We start from the raw sequence: 24,408 nt of genomic DNA, 5'->3' as shown, positions 1-24,408 counted from the left end.
TGCTTTTGACAAAATTGTTTTCTTAAATCATAACCAGAACTGTAAGGGGGGAATGAAAATGCAGCATTGAATTCTGAAAGGAACCGCTTTGCTTTCCCAGAGCAGAAACGAGCTTTTTCAGATTCCAAAGTGATCCAAGGAAATTCAGACATAAGTAGAAAGATGGGTCACTCTATCACTTCAAGGTGAAAGCAAGGACGTGTGTTATGAATAAACACCTTATGTCCAGAAAGAAGGGCTGCCTCATCTCTTGGTAAAAATAGGGGCACCTCAAGTCTAATCACCAAAATTACTATTCTGTTGGAATTACTATTCTAAGTCCCATAGGTTGAGAAGGCACAGAAGCATGAGGCTTCAAAGAAGGGAACTTTTTCCCCAGGATTACATCAAATACTTTCCTAAGTTCTGCAGGCAATAAGAGGAACACTTTTATTAAGGAATGCAGATTTAGATTTACAGTGGCAAAGGTAGCACATTTAGGTCTGAACTCATCTTGAGGATGGACACAGATATGAGAGACTCTCTCAGAGGAATGTAACAGCTGACTCGAAATTTACCTATGACCATTAAGTTTGATTACATCATCCTTTTTCTTCATCAGCTTTTCTTACCACATTTTTCACAGTCACTCAATGCATTTGTGTATCAAAGCTTCCTGTTCTGTGGTACAGACACTCTTCAGAAGCGGTATTAGTAGAGAACAGCTGGATTACATGTAATGTACACTTAAAAAATCAGTGTAGATGTAACAGTGTACACACTTTGGTGCACCACTGATCAAAACAGATAAAGCACAGGGCTTCCTGAGGCATGATGTGGTCGTGTATGGCCTGACATGACAAACTGTTTAATTTCAATGGTGTGTGATACAAGCAATTAATACTTAACTGTTCTGTAACATACATGTACATAAGGAAAGCAGGGCAATTCTCAAATTCTCATGAACACCAAAGACTCAAGAATCACCGTGCAACAACCTTTAAGGCAAGAACTTGCACTGCTTGGAACTGTACCATGTTTCTATACTACAAAAGATCACAAGGGAATACTACCATTAGAAAAATTGTGACCTACTTTATGGAATGGTTTTGAATGCAATCACAGGTTAAGAAATTTAAGCACAGGGAAGAAGTGTTCAAGTAAGGAACGCTTGAATTACTGATATCAGGAATTGGAGACCTGTAATATTCAGAATCCTAATGAATAAAAATTGGATTTCAACAGGAAAAAGCTTATAAACAGAATGCTGCACCATGCTGGAAGAACTGCATGAAGTCATACAGCTCACCAGTGATAGCCCTTGAAGAACTTTTGTATGGGAGAAATTCTGCAGCAAGAACCAATGCCTGGGGAGATACAGGCAGTGCTGTGAAAGATGCATATTCAGCAACTCATTTTTAGGAAGTGATTAGCTGTAAGGTATTAAGAGCTTGTAGCTCTGCTCACAGATTTCCAGAGTTTATAGATAAACCACCAATGCAGCTCTAAGCAGTTTTAGTGGGATCACCAGAAAATTTCTTCTCATACTTTTCAGTCATCATCACTGCAATGACAAATCTTGTATTAGAGAGATCTGTCTTGCCAGGTATTAAGCAGCACCACAAATTTCTTTCATTTGGGTAAGATACCAGAAGGACAAAGTATCACTTGGTTTAACAAATGTTAGATTTAAAATCGGTAACAATAAAACATGGCAACTGTGTAGAACTGATCCATATAATCACTTAGTGTGATTGTGACTTATATAATGAGTATGACTTATATAATGAGTGACTTATATAATCACTTAGTGATTATATAATGTTTATAGAAAGCCCATCTATTCAGAATAAACTGAAAGGCTCTTGATATGCACTATACAGCTTTCATTTTTTTAAATTGTATTAATTCCTACCTTTTCCAAAGTCCCAAAACACTGACTCATAAAGTGTACTTAATAGGAAAGGAAACAGAATCCAATGTACCTGGACCCCATAGGGCAGTATTAGCCCACTGTATTTACAAATGCTGGAGGGATTATTAATGTGTAAAGCTTTTATTCCTTTAATATACTAGCAAGAACTACAATCAGAGATGTAACTGCAGTGTTGCTTTATCAGTGGAAATCCTCAAAATACCATTCTGCATAGAAGATGTTGTCACCACTAAGCACTAAGGGGACCCAAAATGTGAATCTGTGGCATGCACTTGATGTGATGTGCATATAGGTAGATATACTGAAATCACAACAGAGAATAAAACACACACACACACTCTACAAAACTTGGTGCACATATGTAGGAAAACACTAGCACAGGGTTACCCGCCAGTCGACGTTGAGCCCGAAGCCCCCGTCAGCCCGCGTGGGAAGCAAGTACTCAGTGTGAGTTCAAATAGCTTAAACTTTATTAGGGCAACAGCCCTCCTTATATAGCGTACTTATTTACAAGATAGGTGCACCACAAATCTCAGGAGTGTCTCAAAACAATATCATTTCCCAGGCTATTTTCGAGCACAGCACTACAAGCACTACATTACACACGTACACAGCTTACTTTTTATCTAAGGTCATATCGTAAATCTTTGAGAAAAGTCAGCTACGGGCTACCAGGCATGCAATGTTCCCAACACACATATAGTTCAGAAGCCATACTTAAAGTACAGAAGTTGAAATGCTGAAAGGATGTGGGTTTTACCATTTATATTCCTGTTAAGAAAAAGCAATCTTCCACACGCATGCAAAAGGTAGATTTTTGAAATATAGAAGCTCTGCAACTAAATGCACAGAAAGTAACAGAGGGAAGAAGGTATTTGGGAACACTTACAGAAGAGCTGAGTTCAAAAAAATCACACAAAAAATGAGAATGCTTGGGAAAAAAAAGAACATTAACAATATCTCCAACTGAAAATAAGCACATAAAAGAGCTACATGTGGAGGTGCTGCTCTGCAGCAGTCAGGTATTTCACAAGCATCTCACAGTCAAGTTTCATGCAAATCAGTATCCCTAACTGCAGAAGTGGAATTCCACGGGTGCTTATGAACAACTTCTCTGTCCACAGCTACTGTGTACTACACAATGTACACAGTAGCTGTGTACATTGTGTACAAACCGATCTTCACATGGCTGCCTTGACAAGACAAAATCCCTTCTATGCATACACAAAGAATGATTTCCATTTTCAGGACTTACGCTCAGATGAAAATCATGTTCGTTTCATTAATTATATAAGCAACTCACAATTCCATGAAAATCCATGAAATGAGTATCTTGCCTAGGGATACTGTGACAAAGCACAGAAAGAGAAATGGAGAGTGGCCAAAAAATCATGTGAACAAACTTGTGACTTGGGACTAAAGTAAATTGGATTTAGACTGAAGTAACTTTCAATTACTGATTAGAAGAGATGGAGACAATAAATGCAAAAGATAAATGCAGTAACCCAAGAAAAAAATGCATAAGATACAATATAGAAAATTAAAAGCAAGGCATCAGACAGAAAGCAATCTCTAAGGAAGAACCTTATAATGAAGATTCAAACACTATAGAAAAACCCTAACCTAAGCAGGAAGCTGGGTTAGATACAGATTGCTGTATCTCATTTCATCTCTTGGAAATTACTCAGTAAAAATGGGCATTTTAAATAAGTTTATTAAATTCTACCGGAACAACAATAAAACGAAGAGAGCACACTAACCCAGCTACAACTTAAAACAGGATCCCTCAACCATTATTTCCTTCCTGCATGTTCCTCTTCAATAAAATCTTAGAAACCTTATTTCAAACACTCTCATAATCTCCTGTAGAAGTATTAATACAGCAATCATAGTTCAAACACCTACCTCATATCCCTGCTTCCAGTTAAGGAAAGGAATTCATAGAATCATAGAATCATTAAGTTTGGAAAAGACCTCTAAGACCACTCACTCCAACCATCAACCCATCACTACCATGCTCACTAACCACGTCCCTCACAGGTAAGGGTGGGATATGACAGACGAGCACAGGGGAAATGTTCAAAATACCAGAGAGAAGTGGATACATTTTCAAATTGGACTTTTAAGTCTTTCAATAAACAGATTATGTGTCAAAGATCATGATAATCCATTTTCCCTGGTACTTTACAACAGCTAAGGTGGGAAATAATCCACAGATGAAACAGCAAATTTTAAGAACACCTTGACACACTGCTACCTGTAGTCATTTTAAAGAAAGTATTACACTAAAACAATAAAAGGCCCAAAACAACTGCCCTTGCTTTTATCGATGAAAGACAAGCAGCTTAAACAGGATGTATATTTCTATTTGACTTGATACAGTACCATAACCTTGCGCTTCCAATACAGCAGCCTATTGCTTGGGAATTTAATACAAACTTATTAAAAATGCACAGGGGAAGATGATGTAAGGGAACAATATGCTAAATATAATTTCTCCAGCATATGAAAACTGTGAATAGTTATTCAATACACAAAGTATAGAATATTTTAATAAAGCATAATATTTGAAATATGTAAGAAAGATGGGTTATATATTGCAGAAGTCAGTACATTCACTGAGGAATTTAAAAAATTCTCATTTTATGCTCTAGGACACACAAAAGGCCTCTTCTGTGAAAGTATTCCAGTATTTATTGACAAACAAAAAAAGCTGCAATGTAAAAGCAGAGTAAGTATGGAGCTGTGCCAGGGGAGGGTTGGGTTGGGGTGAGGCAAAAGCACTGTCCCAGAGGGCGGTGGGCATGGAGCAGCTCCCCAGTGCAGTGTGCATGGCCTCAAGCTGCCAGAGCTCAGGGAGCGTTGGGACACCGCAATCAGCCATACGGTTTGGGTTTGGGTGGTGCTGTGTGGGGCAAGGGGTTGGACTCAGAGATCTTTAAGGGTCCCTTCCAACTACGACTCTCTGAGCTTTTAACAGTCCCTGATCCTCCTTCCTGATAGAAATTATAATTACACACTTCTTTCCCGTTACTGAAATTTGAAAAGATTCCACTGCACGCAGTTAAACAATTAGCTACTTAGGTGCTGGATTTTGAGCAGTTATTTAGACCTTGATATTGCATACAATTTTAATGATTAAATACTCTGGATGGATAGATCTTAAGAGCCTGAATGTGAAATTTGATCTCTCTCTTTGTACAGCTTGAGATTCAGTAAAAAAGGTTGCTGTGTTACATTTTACATATATTATTCTTATCTTGCAAGCTTTTACAGTTATATTAGAATTTCATTAACAATCTTACATAAACTTCAAAGGTTAGTCATAATTGTATTTGTAAATTTTAAGGAGTTAAACGTGATCCCTATGAATCCGTAATGTAAAATCCAGACTGTCCTCATAGCAAGGCATAGAAATACTCCACTTTACTTATACCCACTAAGCACAATAAATAAAATTTCCTTAATAAAAGGAAACAAATAAATAAATATTAAAATAATGAAGAAATAAATAAAATTTCCTTCTTAAAACAGATTTTGAGGGCTGCAGACATCAGTGGTTCATCCGTATTATCCCAGAGTCTTGTACACCGAATACTTCCCAGTGATCCAGCAGCAACATTCAAAGTCCCTAAGAGTAGTATAAATAAGTTTGGAAAAAAGAAGATGAAAATGTAGATTTCTTTAAAGGCAATGAAATGGTCACATTTCATACAAATAGGAAAGTTCTCGCTAACAATAAAACCACAAAACAGAAGAGCCTACATTTATGGATGAAGTACTGATGAAGTATAGAAAAATGAAGAAAGCTAAATGCTGTCCATAGCTTTGTATGACACACAAACCAAAAATCAACATTTCAGCATGCAGAAGCTTTCTAAGGCAACAGCACTAAACGTGACTGGGGAAAAGCTTTTTGCCTAGTGAAAGCTTAAATATTCCTTTCCATACGGGGTTTCCACAAAAAAAAAAAAAGATTCCCATGCAAAACACAGAAGGGAGCTAAAGCTTCCTCAGGCTCTCTGGCAACCAAAGAGCCTTGCAGAATTAAAAAAAAAAGAAAAGCTATTCCATCTTTCCAAATCAGTTTCACCTGCAGAAAATTGCCAGCACTGGGGCTACTGGGATGTCAATCATTGTTTCTACATCTGTATCATCGAGAAAAATAAGTCTAAAGGATACATAATTGGGCTTTCAATAAAATTTTAAATTAACAGCTAGACTATCTAAATTAATGGATATTTGAAAAACAAACGCATGCCTTAAATTATCCTGTTAAGTGACATCTCAGTACACAGAAGCCTTCAGTTTAAATCTACTGAAGCATTTCATTGTTCTTCCTATCTCACCTAACCTGTTCTCTATAAAGAATTAGAGAAGACTGGCTGTATAGTCTATGTAGGCATACAGCACCAGATAAGCAAAAAGCTGAGTATGAGAACTACCAGAACTCTAAACATTCAGGAACAGTATATGTGATACCTACTGCACAGTACTAGAAACACAAGAATTTGAGAACGTATTGCTTTCAGCTCTGGGGTCCACAGCACAAGAAAGACATGGACCTGTCTGAGTGGGTCCAGAGGAAAGCGACAAAAGTGGGCAGAGGGCTGGAGCACCTCTCCTATAAAGACAGGCTGAGAGAGTTAGAGTTGTTGTTTAGCTTCCCATGTGAAATGCAGAAGAGAGAGAAGACTCTGGGGAGACCTCATTGTGGACTTCCAGTACCTACAGGGAGCCTACAGGAATGATCAGGAGGGATTCTTTATGAGGGAGCGTATGATAGGACAAAGGATAACACTTTTAAATCAAAAAAGTGTAGGTTTAAGATTAGATAAGAAGAAATTCTTTACTCAGAGGGCAGTGAGGCACTGGCACAGGCTGCCCAGAGAAGCTGTGGATGTCTCATCCTTGTAAGTGTTCAAGTCCAGGTTTAACACAGCTTTGAAAAACCTGGTCTGACAGGGTTGGAATTGAGAGACTTTAAGGTCTCTTCCAACCCAAACCATTCACTATAGGTGAAACGCAAATGTAACTATTTTTTTTTTCTAAATTATATTGGAAAAAAGATAAATATTTTAAATACATAGACTACTACACCTCTAGGTCCTTCCCCATAGCTTTACATTACTATCCACCTGTTGTATACAAATCCACTGTCAATTTTCACTTGATCCTGTACAGAAACAATATAAAAACATTTCCACAATGGAAAAGATGGCTTTTCTCCCACCCTACTAATTATCCCACACACAAAAAAAAAATAACAGGAAGTTCTGGAACTTCATTGTTACACAGATTGAGACAAAACTCACTCATGGGAAAGGTATCTGAGGACTGGAAGAAAGTCAGTGTCACTACAGTCCTCAAAAAGGGCAACAAGGAGGATCTGGGAAACTACAGGCCAGTCAGCCTCACCTCTGTACCTGGAAAGGTGATGGAATAACTTGTTCTGGATGTCATTTCCAAGCACTGAAATAAAAGAAGGCTATCAGGAGTAGCCAACATGGATTCATCAAGGGGAAACAACCATACTTCACCAACCTGGTGGCCTTCTAGGATGTCATGACTGGCTGGCTAGATGAAGGGACAGCAGTGGATACTGTGTACCTTGACTTATCAAGGCTTTTTACACTGTCTCCCATAACATCCTTGTTGGGAAGTGTGGGAAAATGAGGGGACAGTAAGGTGGACTGAGAACTGGCTGACTGGCCAAGCTCAGAGGTTTGTGATTGGAGGTGTAGAGTCAAGTTGGAGATCTGTAGCTAGCAGTGTTCTCCAGGGGTCGGAACTGAGTCCAATCTTGTTCAACATCTTCATCGGTGAGCTGGATGAAAGGACAGAATGCACTCACAGCAAGTTTGCTGATGATACACAGATGGGAGAAGTGGCTGACACACCAGAAGGCTGTACAACTATAGAGCAAAACCTCGACAGGCTGAGAGTTGGACAGAGAGGAACCTGCAGAGGTTCAACAATTTCAAGAGTAGAATCCTACACATGGGGAGGAATAACTGTATGCATGAGTACAAGTTAGGGGCTGACCTGCTGGAGAGGAGCTCTGCAGTGAAGGCCCTCGGTGTCCTGGTGGACTACAGGTTGGCCACGAGCCATCAGTGTGGCCTTGTGGCCAAGAAGGCCAATGGGGTCTTGGAGTGCATCAAGAAGAGCATGGACAGCAGGTTGAGAGAGGTTATACTCCCCTTTGCTCTGCCATGGTGAGGCCACATCTGAAGCACTAGGTCCAGTTTTGAGCTCTCCAGTTCAAGTAAGGCAGGGAACTGCTGGATAGAGTCCAGCAGTGAACCACAAACATGATTAGGAACATCTCCCTTACAAGGAAAGGCTGACAGACCTGAGACTGTTCAGCCTGGAGGAGACTGAGAGTTGACCATACCAATGCTTATCAATATCCAAACGGAGGCTGTCGAGCAGATGGGGCCAGGATCTTTTTGGAAGTGCCCAATGACAGGACAAGGGGCAATAGGCACAAACTGGAACACAGTAAGTTCTATACGAATAAGAGAAAGAACTTCTTTACTTTGAGGGTGACAGAACACTGGAATGGGCTGCCCAGAGAGGCTGTGCAGTCTCCTTCTGTGGAGATACTCAAAACCCACCTGGACGCTTTCCTCTGCAATGTACTCTAAGGAACCTGCTGCAGCAGGGGAACTGGATTAGATGATCTTCAGAGATCCCTTCCAACTTCTATGATTTTGTGATTCACATTTTGGCTTACCAGTACTTCTATTTTTTCACTTTAACTCCAGAATAAAGGACAAATTTTATCATGACAGATTTTAATTAAAGGAAAATCATATTTCACCCTGAAATCTAGCTTTTTCAGTATCTCTAATTTCATAAACTTCCCAAACAGTCTGGATGTATTTCTAGATTTCTACGTGTTTACCAGTTGAGCTACCTCTGAAATCCATAGCATAACGCTGTCTACTGAAAATACATGTAAGATTATAAAGCACACACCAAAAACATGATCCCTTTGAAATACCGCTTTTTAGATCACTGAAAAATTAACTTCCATTTCTTGATAAATCAAGAATTTTATCAAGAGAATGCATGTTCAGATCTCATTAACAACTGGTTTAACTGTAATTAAATACATATGTATCATACATATCCGGTCTGCAGATTGTACATTTTAAGGCTATTTATGGACATCTCCTGGTGAAGCACAGCACATACCTGACTTTTGCATTTAGCTCTGCTTTGAGATTTTAATTCGATTTTATTCCAGTCGCGCAGGGAGTTCTTTACTAACCTAGCTGGATATGTGCCATGAGATCTGCAAGCACCGTGGCAGCAGCAGTGGCAGTAGCAGTACTGGAAGCAGCAGCAGGTTTCCCTCCTGGATGAGATGAGGTGGAAGATGCAGAGGATGAGGTGGATGAGCCCTGAATAACCCGGTTAAGCCAGGGCTCTACGTTGGAATGGCTCTGGAACGGAGTGGAGGTGATCCGCCCTTGCCGACGCAACGAGCCCTCATCTTCTGATGCTGACGATGTGTCTGTGATTAAAATAATGATGACAGGCATGTAATGTGCGAATGACCCAACAGACAGGAACACGAAGTTTTTCCATGTTCTTCACGCAGCATTCTCATGTGCTACACATGAGATGCATCTATTAAGCAAATGGTATCTTCACATGCACTAATTCTGTTCATTATCATTTTTAGGATAATGCAACAAATTCTACGTGCTGTAACAAGAGCACCTTGAAGCAAAGTTTCATTTATGTTTCATCTTGTACTTGGAAAGACAATGCTTGAAAAAAGCTTCTACCTAAGATACTTAATATGCTTAGAATCATGCTAAGTAAGCATACCACCCTTATGGAATATTTCTGAATAGATACACTGGAACTCATCCCATTTGAATAATTTCCATCACATTTTTGTTGGATATATTTTCTTTTCCCTTTCCTTTCCTCTTTTTTTTTAATTTTTCACCCTTAGGTTCCTTTGACATTTTTTTAGCTACTTACTAAAAAAAAGTACAGTGTCAATGAAAAAGTCATTTCATTAATCGAAGAATAATTAAAAGGAACTAAAACCCATGAGCTTTAACCAGAAGCTGATATTAATGTGCATAACATATAAATGCTCAGAAAAACATGTTTTTATTGCAGATGTATATTTGTTGCTGTTAGAAGCCTAATAACCATTTTAGTTACCAGCCAGTTACTCACAGCTTTTCGTAAGTTTCCCTTTTGCATCCAATCTCTCTTATGTGCTCAATAAAATAAGAAGGTATTTTTAAATATATAAAATAATCTCAGTTCACTTGGAGTCAAGATGTTTTACTCTAACAAATGTTTATATTTTTGTTTTTTTCAAGTTTGAGATTTCCTGCAAAACCAGTTTGTTAAGCAGTTTGTTAACCAGGATGTTAAACTATGCTTGCCAAAAAAAAAAAAAGAAGTTACTAAATAGGATCCATATTCAGACTGGAACTGTTGCATTTTAAGAACTAGATCCTCCACACAGCACCCTCCACCCCGGTAATCAAAAGGATGCTCCTACAACAATGCATTGCCCATATACAGGATAAAGTTAATACAAAGTCAAGTTTGTGCAGAGTAGTTCTAAGTCACACATAACGGTGAGAATATTCCTGAAAAGGTACTGCAGGCAGAAGTCAACATGAGCTAAACAACAACTGATGAAAAAGATAGGGTGTCCACTGCGGTACACCAGAGTCCTTTCCAGACATGGAGCTCCTGGGTGACCTGGGGTTGTTGCCTCAGAAATCTTCAGTTGTTGTTTTGGTACTTTCCTAAATCCTCTGAACATAGTGATATGTAATTCTACAACCAAATCTTGTTGAAGCCATATTGAAAAGCATTACTTCATCTTTGGCAACAATTTCCAACTAACACATGTTCAATCCTGTTTTTAAGAATATGTGCATTTCCAGCAGCTTCAGTAAAATTGCTCTTAACCAGTGTAAAATCATAAAATTAGAAATCCTGTTTACCTCAGTAGCTTTTTCAAAGTTAAAATCACAAATGTCTTTACTTGACCATCTCTAGTCAAATACAACAAGTTCTGAATAGAAATACACACAAGTGACTTTGAGAAGATACAGCTGTGGATGACCATTCCTGGGACTGGGCCTTATATGGTATTTCTTGTCTACTCCCACAGTTGCAGTTTTCGGCTGCTGACTACATCTGCCCCTGGAAAGGAGCCAAACCAACCCCTTAGCGCTTACAACCTTCCCTTTCTTTTAGGCAGAAGGCAAACAGGAACAGTTCCAGGAACTTGTAACAAAATAGGATAACAAACAATCAGGCTTAGAAAAAAAAGCCACATTTGTGATTTACTATCACTTCAGAGTGAAAAATAGGAGTATTGAAAAACAAAGGTTTCTCAGAGGATTCTCTGAGAAAAGAGAACATTCTCAAAGGTTTCTCTGATTGTCTGTTACCCAGTTACAAGTTCTACAAAGTCCCTCTAAAATTTCTAAGCTTTCAGATATCTTATATAAACAGAAAAAGAACCTTTAAATGTAAAATATGAATGTGTATGAAATGGAAATCCTCATAGTAAAAATGTGCTAATTTCAAAACAATTCTATCTCAAAGAGAAAAGCAGCTAGGTAACATCTGGCTGTGTGACAACGCAGGAGTTAAGCCCAGAGTGCTGTGCACAGAATGCTATGTACTTGGCTTGCAGCTCTTCTTGGCCGGGAGCTGGCCCAAGAGAGGCAGAGCAACCATCGCCCTCTAGGCTAAACACACACTGAAACTGCAGCTCAAGTTCTCATCACATGAAATGTGGATGGGAAGGAAAGGCTCAATTAGGCGAAAACAAAAGCACATCAAAATTTCTGGAGATGGCCAATAACAGCAGTTCCACTACAACCAGTCAGGAGACTTGGTTTTGAATTTAATACTGTAACTAGAATGCAAGCTCTCTTCCTGGTGATGGATGGTAACTACTTCTAACAGCCTTTCAGCTATTAACAATGTCTCATTTTAATTGCATTAACTTCTGCAAATGCAAGGATTTTAAGGCAGTAATTTACTTGCTCAGGTCAATACATTCCTAGTAATGTGAAATGGAAAAAAACCTTCAAATTAGATAGCAAAATTGTTTGGAAGGAGTTTGGGTTTGAACTCATTTGAAAAATAACAGTAAAGGAATGTGGAACTCCACAGCCATCATGACACTGTGGTTATTACATAATAAAAAAAGATAATCCATGAGAGTAGTGTAATGCCTCCCATTCAGGTGAAGGGCGTGAGTCTCTGTAGCACAATGTCTCCTGAAATCAATCCTTCATCAGAAAAAAAAACAGTTTTTTTTTTCTTCTAAAGACTAATTTCAGATCCAGCAAGTCTCCTAAATTCCCTGCCAGAGTAACAGTCTTTGTTACCAGTACCTGACAGTAAAACTGGATGCTTTAAAGCTACTCAGGTTCTTTGCAATTTCAAAATTTTCTTGTTGAGTCAACTCTACAAATAAATTGTTTGACACTATTTCCTACAGTATCCTCCTGGAGAAACCGGATGCCCATGGCTTGGACAAATGTACAGTTCACAGGTAAGGAACTGGCTGAATGGCCAAGCTCAAGCAGTCCCAGAGAATGGAGTTCAATGGAGTTCAATCCAGCTGGTGTTCAGCCACCTACAACATTTTCCAGGGATCAATACTGGGGCCAGTTTTGTTTACATTTTTATCAGTGATGTGGATTATGGGATCCAGTGCACCTTCAGTAAATTTGTGGCCAATACCAAGCTAGGTGGGACAGCTAATCTGTTTGAGTAGGAAGTCTCTGCAGAGGGATCTGGCTAGGCTAAATCAATGGGCCAAGCTCAGCTGCAAGACATTCAGCCAGGGTAACTGCTGAGCCCTGCATCTGTGTCATAACAATGACAAGTCAATACTGCTGCATGGGAAGGTTTGCTGGAAAGCTGCCCAGCAGAAAAGGACCTGAGGGTGCTGGTGAACAGTCTGCTGAACATGAGCCAGCAGAGCAACCAGGTGGCCAAGAAGACCAGCAGCATCCTGGCTTGTATCTCAAATAGCGTAGCCAGCCACCAGGGAAGTGACTGTCTTCTTGTACAAGGCACTGGTGAGAATGCACCTGAAACACTGCGTTCAGTTTTGGGCCCTTGCTGCATAAAGGCTATTGAGTTTATAGAGCATGTGCAGAGATGAACAGTGCAGCTGGTGAAGGGTCTAGAAAACAAGACTTATGAAGAGCAGCTGAGGGAACTGGGGTTGTTTAGTACAGAGAAAAGGGAGGCTGAGAAGAGACCTCATTGCTCTTTACAACTACCTGAAAGGAGGTCACAGGGAGGAGGGGGTCAGTCTCTTTTCTCAGGTGAAAAGTGATAAGATGGAAAGACATGTCCTCAAGTTGCACCAGGTGAGGCTTGGATTGGTCATCAGGAAGAAACTCTTCACAGACGGTGGACAAGCACTGAAACAGACTGCCCAGGGAAGTGGTGGAATACCCATCCCTGGAGGCAGTTAAGAGATGTGGGGATGTGGCACTGAGGGTAGATCAGGCTAATAGTTTGACTTGATGACCTTGAAGGTCTTTTCCAGCCTAAGACCGGATTCTGTGATTCTAAAATAAGACAATTATTTCTGCCTTTTTATGGGCCTCATTTGATGAATTGATGCAGAAGCAGCAACTTCTCAAAGTTTTTGGAATAGCCTCATCTCTCATGATTCAGAAATTCATCTAGTGGTCCAATATCTTCTAGAAGTGTCTCCATAACCTTCTCTTAGAAGCTACACAATAGATCACAGAGAGAACACTAAACTCTTCTTTCATTATAAGTTAGTGTTCTTCTGTATCCTACTAAAGCCCAGCCTCAGTATTTTTTACTTTTGTGCTATCAATTTGGGCATGTGTGTTAGAAGATGATACTCCAGCAGCTCCTGTTTGATAGCGTTTTTTAACCCTCCCTTCAAGAAGAAATGATCAAAAGTCTAATCTCTTGTAACTGATGAATTCAGCTGCATTCCTCAGCAGGGTACTTCACAAATTATCTAAATTCTGTAAATCACAGTTGACAACAAGGAGGATGGAATTTATTTGATATGACTGCAGCTGTTCAAACTTTTTCTGTTAAGGGAAAATATATAGTGCTGAATCTGTCCACCTAAGAGAGGTAAGGCTGCCACAGCTCCATGCCCCAACTCCAAGTAGAGCTGAGGATCAAGCACGGCACGTTCACATGGAGCACGCGTATAGCCTACATGCGTACAAACACTGCTTATCACACAGATAACCCATGCAGACACACACAGGCAGCACCAGTGGCTTCATTCTGCTTCAATCCCTGGCTGACACAGGCCTCTGGCCCAAGTACCACATCAGAGGCAAGCACTCGGTTTCCCTCCCTGCAGTCTCTCTGGTCACTGGTATCCAGATGCTGGTACTCAGGCTCCACTCACTCCTGCTGCTGGCACTGTGGGGCCTCAGTGACCTGCTCTTCTACGCATTGCTGGCACTTCAGTCCACTCACACTTCTCTCTCCAGGCACACAGACCCCAAATCTGTGGTTCACTCCAACTGGTGGACCTCAGCCTGTCTCTACACATCCAACAGGGAGTCCTTTCACCCTGGAAAATTTACTTTAGAAACACTAGTCAGGTGCATGGTATGCCAGGCAAGCATATCATTTATATGATTGGCCTTTTAAATGCCCTTACCCCTCTATTTTTCCCATACTTGTTTCCCCAAAAATCACCAAAACCCATCCATTTCTCTACCTTTGGTTAATCACCTAAAAATTGTGCAGTCCTAAAATGCCTTTCCCCTGCATCCCATGACTTACCCCATGCCTCCCTGGCAGCACCTGCCTTCCCCAGCTCATAAGGTGCTTGAAGTGCTGACCAGACTTGATGGGTCTCATGTGGAAAGCAAGGTGCAGGCTTCTCCAGGGAAAGCCCTGGAAGGGCCTGGAAAAGGTGACCCCTTTGTCTGAGTTCCTAACTTGGGTTCTCACTGATGTTGCTCTCCATGCTACTCTGGGCCTGTAGGGATGGGTCAGTGATGGGTGTGGAAGGAGATGGGGCAGGGCATTTTTTGGGCTCCCACACCTACCACTGTCTTCTTGCATTCCATTGTGTGGATGAGCTCAGCACTGATCACATAAACTCACAGATTCTCCACATTATATAGAGGGAAGCTATCATGATTTTTTCGTAGAGTCTCTCAAGCCCCCAAGACTTTCCTCCTTTGATGCAGTGTGCAGACCTCAGATGGAGCGTGTACAGCAGTGGCTGCAGGGACACCATCAGAGCTGCTCCCAGCCTGTCCTGAAGGTAGCCAAAAGAGAAAGATGCCTTAGTTCCCGCAAAAGAACACCAGGCAATTCTTTCTAGTTTTAAATGCCAATGGAGACAGGAAAATCTAGCTGTCCTCCTACTCCCTTATCCATCCCAGTGGAGCTTCTGGAAGCCAACTTTTTTTGTATTATTGAACCTTATGCAGAATAGCAGTGTGTTCTTTTCTTGTCATGATACACCTCACTCCAAATGCATAGTGATTTGGCAAACTACAGGAATGAGGCAAGGACAGTGATACTACACAAAATGCACCACTGATTGTTATATCAGCACTTATTTTGGACAGTGAAAAGAAACACTGCTTTGAAAAGCTATCAACAGAAAATTTAGGCCCTCTCTTTGAAGATTCAATATACGATATAAGATGGTCACTGTACGTGAATTTTCTCCAGCGTTACACTCCATGCAATTCATGACAGCTTCCCTATTTATACATGACCTGTATGCAAGAAAACTCAAAAGCATGAAAGCCTCCCTGCTGCATTAGTTGTCCTTACTGGCTTTCGAGTATATGCATAGTAGAAGAATGATCTAACAAAAAAGCACTGTAACATCTTAAAGGAAAAACGTAAAGATTTTGGAAGAGCAGATTTAAAACTACAGAAGATAAATACTTTTAACTAATGAAATAATCAAAGAGCCCACACAAGAAAATACAAAATTGCACAAAAAGCAAAGAAAAATGGAATTTCCTTTAAACAGTATGAACTGAAGGAAGAAACATAGCCCAGGAAGCAAGTGAGCAGCATAGTACATCTGCTCTTTTACAGGACTAAGAAAGAAAACTGATGAAGAAGAGCACTAGAGGTCAGTGTGCTTCTAATCCACAGCCACATTAGGAAGGGTAAGAGCACATCATTCCCTACTTAAGAGCAAAGGGAAATGCCTTGTCTTTGTATACAATACTGGCCTCAAAACACTTGATAGAAAGACATGTATTTGGAGAAAGATTTTCTTAACTCCTAGAAAATTCATCGTGAGCCAATGGAAAGATTATTTATTTACTAAAAAAAATTAAGAAAACATCCTGATCTAAACTATCTGAGCAATGACAGCATTTGAACATTTTAAATTACTCACAGTTGAAACCATCCGATGAGCATTCAGCAAGCTAATGCAGTAACATTACACTGGCATATTTTTTAACTCTTAAGAAGTATCTTATGCAACCCAAAGTAACATACTTATAGCTCTGACATGATTGCCAAGATTCTCAGTTTCCAAAGGGGACTTTTTGTAAAAGAATGAACTTCATGCATAAAGGACATCTGCTCACTCTATTGTGGCTTTCAAGTGTACCTTTAGTAGCTGCAGTATTTCTATATGGAACACTAAAAATCTTGTGGAAAGACATAAATAAACAATTCCAGGCGACGCATGATTATCAGGAATATACATCTATGAATATGGAAGAAGTTTGTTGCAATATACTTACATCTTGGCAGAACAAAGCATTTGCTCTTTAGGTTTTGCAAACAAGTGTACCTGGCAAGATTTATGTATGTTAACTCAATAGATACCTGGAGGTGTGTATGTTTCTACTGAAGAGTGCACAAGAACAGACCGTCTCTTTGAAGGCATAGGCATTTTTCTCTCTTTGTATTTTGCAAGAGCTGCCTGTACTGCTTCAGTGTGGACATCTATATAGAAAACAAACAAAAAAAGTTAGGAAATTAAATTCAATCACAATTTCTTTCTAAAAACACAGAAAGCACAAATACGATCTTCAACAGCTCAAACACAAAATCTGAACTGCACATGAGGGCCCTTATTGCTTTTGTCCTGTACTCAGTCCAATTGCTTAGCTCACTTCTGGAACAGGTTCTCAGTCTCAATGAGAGACTGAGCAGAAAGGAGAACAGTCCAAAGTTAAATTCCAGTTATGCGGTTTTGAACTCTGAAGCTGTTACAAGTGCATCAGTTGCTTCTCCACTGGTCAACCAGTTTTGCTACTAATCTTAGCTCTCCAAATAGCAGCAGCTAAAGCAATCTGCACTGTCTGCCTCTAGAAATGGCTGCTGCAAACTAGTGTCCCATATGGCTGCATCTCTCTGATAAGGACTGCCAAAAAAATAAAAGAAAACCTTTCAGGATGTACCTTAATTGTGCTATGACATTCAGAGAGAACCAAGATTAATTTTTGACCTGTAATATGTGTACAAACTGGAGATGCTGTACCAGCTAATGGACCCTGTACAACTTTGCAAGCTAATTATTGTTTTGATTGATCATTAGACAATTCTGCAAGCAGTGATAAAGTCATTGCTGTAACCCATACACTTGTTGCTGGAATTGGTCTTCTCTTTAAAAACTTCCACCAAAAGTTCTTTATTTTTTGTTTCTGTAACTGCATTTTGCTACTGGAATTTTGCATTCACTACTGGAATGGTACTTCCCACATTAAGAAAGCAAGTGTGACTGTGGCAAGGCCAATAGAGCATGGAGGATTCACTGGTGTGGGATCAAGCTCTCTTACACGACATGAAAATACAGTATTCTGCAACTGCCGCAAAGGTGTCACGCCTGCACATTGAACAGAGTTGCTCATCAGCTGGAGCAGACATCTTGTAGCCTGTTCAGTACATTGTTCAGTACAGGTGGTGTACTGCAGCAGTACACTCATAAGGGCACAGCAGTAAAGACCTAGCTGTTACAGGCTGAGAAACAGTTACCAGGAAAAAGTGGAAGTATGGAAAGAGAAACCAGAGTTGCTCGGAAAGCATCTTCAGATGCCCTAAAGGCTTACCAGATAACTCATCTGGGTTTACGGACAAAACCAGGCAGCAGAGAGTCTGAAGACGAGAGAAGGAACAGGAGTCTTCATAGAAACTGCACATCCTCACAGGAGGAAAACCAGCAGTAACAGTAATACACTGGATTAAAGTGTCCTATGAACTGTGGGGTACACAGCATGTAGGGCTGTCAGCCTGCAAAAATGTCTGCAAAGCCTCTGCTTTGAGGTCCTTTTCAACCCAGGCCATTCTATGATTCCATGCTTTTCTCACCTTGTCTATCACACTGTCATCATTAAACTCTGTAATGTTAAGTGCTTTTCAGGGAAAACTTATATAATTTATTGCCTACGGTATTTATTAACAGTATTTCACTGATGGAAATGTTCAGTTAATATTTACTGCTGGAGATAAAATCTGTGGGTGATAAAGATTACAAAGATTATAAAGATTAAAGATTTAAATTAACATTAAATGGAAACTCTGGAAAACTACAAAAAACCGGAACAGATTTTTGTAATTGCTACAAAAAGAGATCCTGTTCTATACAGAACTGCATTCTACTCTCACCAGTTACTCTTGCGAAGACATAGCAAAACTGTTAAGATGCAAAGAAAGGAAAGAATGATATAACAAGAAGGCTGGAAGGAAATAAAGAAATAAGATTCTCCCACCACAGATCCAAAGAACAAATAAGGCATGCAACTGATAAAAGAAGCAGTAGTGGCCAAAATTACTGCCTAAATGTTGTGAAAGATAAGCAGCTTTAACATGTGCCAGCAAAGTGAAATTTAAGAGGTTCATTTCAGGCTGCTGCTGGTGGTGGATGACATCTTTCCACAGAAAATACTTTCAGCATAGTTAGAACCTCTATGATAAACTGAGACTGCTTTGTGAAGCACAACAGTGACTCTTTATGCCAAAGTACTTGGGGGAACAGAGCGAAGCTATTTATGCAGTAACTAGTGTTTTCTGAGATGTGTTGTCAATGTTTCTATTCATACTCTACATATGCATAAATCTCCCAGCAGGAATAGCCATGGAAAACAGCATCAGCAATGATGTAAAGCATTCAAAAATCAGAATCAACTAGATGATCAACATCTGTTAGAGTCAGAGCACAAGTACTTTCAAAATCCTTGCATTTTTTTTTTAGTTTATCTCTTCATTTAAATACAAAAGATAACCACTAATTCAATAAACCTGAACAACTTCTTTGGTTAAAAGTTAGAGGAAAAAGAGAAAACAATCCAGTCTACTGGCGTCTCTATTTACATTTTTTGGATGTGCATAAGCTAAACATGAATCAAATCAAGCAAATGCTTCACTATTTGGTTTGGATATCACCTGAGCACTCTAAGCCTTGCCATACATCACAAAAGGGAAAAGGAAATCCAGTTACATATGTTACAAGAACTCTTTTTGCTGAAGAGTTTAAACTTCAAAGTGATCATTCTAGGCAAAAATTCTAAAGAGGAACGAGGAGCAGTGATGGGATTTTTCATTGGCCACAAGTGCAAAAAAATAACCAAAAAAGCCACCCATCAGGCTTTATCTCAGATAGCTGCCCATTAATAGGACTGCTTGAACACTTACGATCATTTAGAAAAAACTGTTAATGGAATGCAAAAATATTGGTTTCACTCTAGACCACTGAGACTGAGAACAGTATTTCAGAGTTACTGAAAGTCACTTTAAATAAATGTAAACCAACAGTGCCATAGAAATATTAATTCTAGGAAAAGAGGAAGCACTGATAATTAGCACTGATAGACTAATATTTAAAAGCCACATCTATTAATAAGCAATTATTTAGCTGAACTTGTTTAATAACCACCTACTACTACGTCCTGCATTGAAAGGCTAAAGAGTCCTATGATAAATCTCACCCAGACAATACCAGTAATATATCAGGGTTGTTTGCTTGCTTTTTGTTTGCTTTAAAATATCCTTGGTGCAAGCTAAGTAGGATACTTGACGCTGTAAGACAGGAAAAGTAGCAACGTATACAACATATCACTATGGATCCTCTTAGCTCTCTTGGCTAATAGTTCCAAAGTGTTCGCTATTGTAATTGTGCTCTTCTTGCAAATTTCATTTCTGTTAGTTTAACACAATCAACTGCTACCTAAATTAATTACTTTCTATCACCTTCATGACTCACCTTGTAATTCACCTGGAAGCTACTTATTCACAAAGTAACCTGGAAATCATGGCTGTAATTCAATCACTAAATCTACTTTCTTAGTATACATTCAGCAGTAAAGTTACATTGAAGGTACATTTAAAATGCAAACATAAATTTACACGACAAATTTTTGCATTAGTCAAATATTTCCTTTAGTTAACTTTAATACTACGTAACCTTCTCCAAAATTCAGGAGCTTCCTTGTACAGCTGACAATAAGAGGGTTGCTCTGAAAGTAATGCCTCCTAATTTATGATGTTGGCCACAATATCAGAGGCAGATGCTGGTGGTGTGGCAGTAAAGGTTGAACCTTCTCACCAATACTCTGTTACATTTTGTTGCTGTGAGACAGATGGCAGCAGAGGGGCAGCTCCTCTACATGGAAAAAATTGAACCTGTTGACATTCGTCAACACTTACTGAACATTTACAGAGACCAAATAGTGTATGTGAGCACAGTTAGGAGTGGATGCTGCATTTCAGCAGTGACACCAGTCACCTCTGCTAGTGCAGATTTTTATGAGTACAGCATGCAAGCTCTTGTTAATCAATGGCAAAAATGAATAGCTAATGGTGGTGACTACGATGAAAAACAGTATTTTGTAGCTGAGAATTTGTTCTATCAAATAGTACTCGATTAGTTGAGCTCTTTGTATCATTTGTAGTTTCCATGGAAATGAATAGGAGGCATTACTTTAAGAGTGATCAATGTAGAATTATGAAACAGCTTGGGTTGAAAGAGACATATAGAGACAGATAAAAAAAATACCACCAGTAAATTTGATACATGGTGATTGTTATAACCCCTGTTTAAAGAATATAAACAATATCACAGATTCATAGAATGCCATAGGTTATAAGGAATGTTAAAAGCCCATCCAGTTCCAGCCCCCTGCTGTGGACTGGTTGCTCCCCGACTAGCTCAGGCTTCCCAGGGTCCCACCCAACCTGGCCTTGAATGCTTCCAGCAATGGGGCACCACAGCTCTCTGGGCAGCAGTGCCAGGGCCTCACCACTCTCTGAGTAAAGAATTTCCTCCTAATATCTAATCTCCCTTGTTCTATTATTCTCAAACCACGTAAGAAGTCAGTGTCCAGTATTTTTTTAAGATCTCTTTAAGTACAGGAAGGCCGCAATGAGGTCTCCCTTAAGCCCTCTCTTCTCCAGGCTGAATAAATCCAAATGCCTCAGTCATACTTCATAGAAATATTCCACAAATCTTTCCCAGGAATCCTTATTCTCAGAATATCTAAGGTGTCTCATCCATCCTTCAATTTTCATAAAGAATCCATGCAGATACATCAACTCCATTTCTGACTCAAGTTTTTTTAAATGCCAGTAATGTAAGTATGATCTGATATGCTACTGTGACCAGCAGTTACGAAGCAAGATGACTCAAGAATAAGAGCATATTAAGGATACACAGTACACGTCATTACTTGCACTCTTCATCACCAAATCTGAGATGTATAATGGCCATGGCAAGCAAAAGGAAAATGTCAGTTATGAGTTCAAATGCATTTGCCAGAAAAGCTTCCAAACATCTGCTTTTTCTCACCATTGTGACAAGGGATTTCACAGGGAAACAATGTATTTTGACCACCTGAAAAGCAACAATGGATACAGAATGCAATGATGACAACAATATTTTCACAGAAGTTTCCAAAACAGGTTACTCACTGTGCCCATTTAAAATTCATGTAGAATATCCATTGTGACATTTCCTTTTTTTGTGCACTTGTTTCAAACCAGGAAATATTTGAAAGTGATCTGCAGTAAATATGATAATCCTATAACCTCCCTTTAAGAAGCAGCCCAGTCAAAAAAAAAACCAAACAAAAAACCCAAAAATAAACCAGAGCCCACATGCTATAGTCTTCTAAATGTTTAAATAACTGTTCTAGAGTCCGGAAATCAAATCAGAAAACAAGAGAAAATTGTTAAGCATGGGGTAAATTCATAATAATAAAGAAGTCACAAAGCATGGATACAATTTCTTCCGCTCACACAAAGCTACTTGAAAAATATTCATTAGCTCTCCCCTTCTTCCAAAATACTTCCAACTTCCTCATGAGATATATGTACTACTGTACTGGCAATTCTTTTCTGTTAAGACAGCTGATGTTTTAGCTACCTAAACTTTCACCTACCAGATCGGAAACGCTCATCCCTTGAGTTGGTGGAACGCGATTTCTGCTGTTTAGACACAACAGCAGTAGCTTGTGAGGTGCCTGGGATTCTGTTCTCTGCTTGCAGGGACGGATCCACACCTGAAATAAGAGTTTTACTTCAATGCAAATTCAGGTTCTCAGATAAAACATCTCTTTCTCATGCTTAAAGTCTACTACCACCGTTGATACCTACTTACAAAACCAACCGGAGCCCAAAGTCTATACCTTTAAAAATAGAATTGTCCACCTGCATTTTAAATTCTTTAAAATAAAACCAAATTTGATGTGATTACCATTTCACCCAGAATATAAAAATCACTTCTGAACAGAAAAATAGGTTTGCTCTTTTCAGTGTACAATCATTTATCATTAGGTGTTGCATACCCCAAATCCATTTGGATGGTGGAGGAAAGAGTCATGGAGAAGAGGGAAAGGGAACCTACTCACCCCCAACTTAACATGAGACAACAAGAGGAACATTACAAATATGGTTACAATCACACGTCAGACTTTGAGATGCTGAAATTACAGAATTATACTGCTCTACCTTTCAAGTAACACTTGAACCATTCCGTCAAATTCCTATCAACTAAAAATCAGACAGCTAAGTAATATTTAGGAATCCACATGTCTCATTAATCTACATCCATTTAATAGAATAATATTAGGAAGAATCACATTATACAAGAACTCTACAATTAATGAGTTAATGTATAAAAGTAACAAAACTTCTTTTATGTTTTTATTTTTTGTTAGAAAAAAATGAAAGCAACAAACCCCATAAAACTAGTAGGATATTTGTTTCTGTAAAACTAACACATCAGCCGGGTTCAATGGCAGTAGCTAAAACTCTTAGTGAGGTCTCAATGTGTTCATCAGAGATTTTTAATGAAATGGTACTCTTCCTGTGCTTTGTCCTTGAACATAGTTGTTCACAAATACATGTACTGCCAAAAAGCGATTACATGAATGAGGCATGATTGCAAAGTGACAGGTATTTTTCTCTGGTAAGATAGATCTTGTAGAAGTGTAGTAAGGAGATATGATCAGACTTTTCTTTGAGGTGAATACCTGATTGCAACCTTACACATTCCATGTGAAAATTCACAGGCAATATATTTATGTTCAGTGAAAACGGAGTCAAAAGTATATCAAAAAATTGACAATGTTTTCAGCAATCTTGAAACCTATTCTCAAATTCCTTTATCAAATGGAAAGCATGGCTGCATACTTTTTGCTCTTCACAGGACTGTGTTTAGACAAAATATCAAAATGCATAACATTATTTGCCATAACATGAGCTTGCCACAATCTAAGTGTCATTCTGAACACTGCTTATTACTTGTGTATTTCCCCTACATGGTCTGAATAGCAGAAACACTAATGAAATATATGTATCGCAAACATATTGCAACTTATTTTACATTTTTTGAGCTTTTTGGATTGTTGAAAATTACAATATTTGTCAGCACTACACGAGCATTCTGGATATTTCTTCTGCAGTGAACCTTTTAACTTATTAAATTATTTTATGAAATGGTACAAGCCCAAGTTTAATAATTAAATAAGGAAACTTATATGTCTGTTTAATAACAAAACCCATGTGCCTTCACATAGGTAGGTTGAAACATCAGTATCAGCAACCACTGTGTTTCACTCACCAAGTGCCACAAGCGCATGTCATGTGTAACACATGCAGATTTCAAACCGAGTGTGCGGTGGGCCCAAGAAGCACAGTGAGACCTGCCCCGTCAGACTAGTAAAGAAACCCAAGTGTTCCCAAAGGAGAACAGCTGGTTGTAGAGCTGAGTAAGGACATGGAGTAAGGACATGGTGCTTCAATCATTTTAAAGAATAAAAAGGTTTAAAGAGCTAATGCTCCCTCAAACAATTCCGCAGAATTTTGTTTCTAAAAGAAAAGCCAATTTAATTTACAAACTGAATTGGTTGAACATATCTGATACTTGAAGAGAAGTTAAAATGCTTAAGAAATGCATTTTACATTTCATAGAATCATAGAATCATAGAATGGCTTGGGTTGAAAAGGACCTCAAAGATCATCGAGTCTCA

General features: G+C 39.1%; 1 protein-coding gene across 5 annotated transcripts in view; it reads right to left on the bottom strand.

Moving 5' to 3' along the window:
• Positions 1–24,408, bottom strand: part of DIP2A (disco interacting protein 2 homolog A) — a 122,260-nt gene that overhangs the window by 45,447 nt on the left and 52,405 nt on the right. For all 5 annotated transcript variants that reach the window (XR_002439327.1, XM_021398743.1, XM_021398744.1 and 2 more), the window contains 3 exons: positions 22,318–22,437; positions 16,769–16,888; positions 9,195–9,440 (listed from right to left, as the gene is read on the bottom strand). Coding sequence is in view for 4 of the 5 variants with exons in the window: in XM_021398743.1 (XP_021254418.1) it covers positions 9,195–9,440; positions 16,769–16,888; positions 22,318–22,437 (486 nt within the window). In the remaining variant the exon portion in view is untranslated. The remainder of the gene's footprint in view (positions 1–9,194; positions 9,441–16,768; positions 16,889–22,317; positions 22,438–24,408) is intronic.

This window comes from Numida meleagris, chromosome 5 (assembly GCF_002078875.1).
Source record: "Numida meleagris isolate 19003 breed g44 Domestic line chromosome 5, NumMel1.0, whole genome shotgun sequence".
NCBI classification, from domain to species: domain Eukaryota; kingdom Metazoa; phylum Chordata; class Aves; order Galliformes; family Numididae; genus Numida; species Numida meleagris.
The sequence above is the reverse complement of the archived record's forward strand: the minus strand, read 5'-3'. Positions and strand labels throughout refer to the sequence as shown.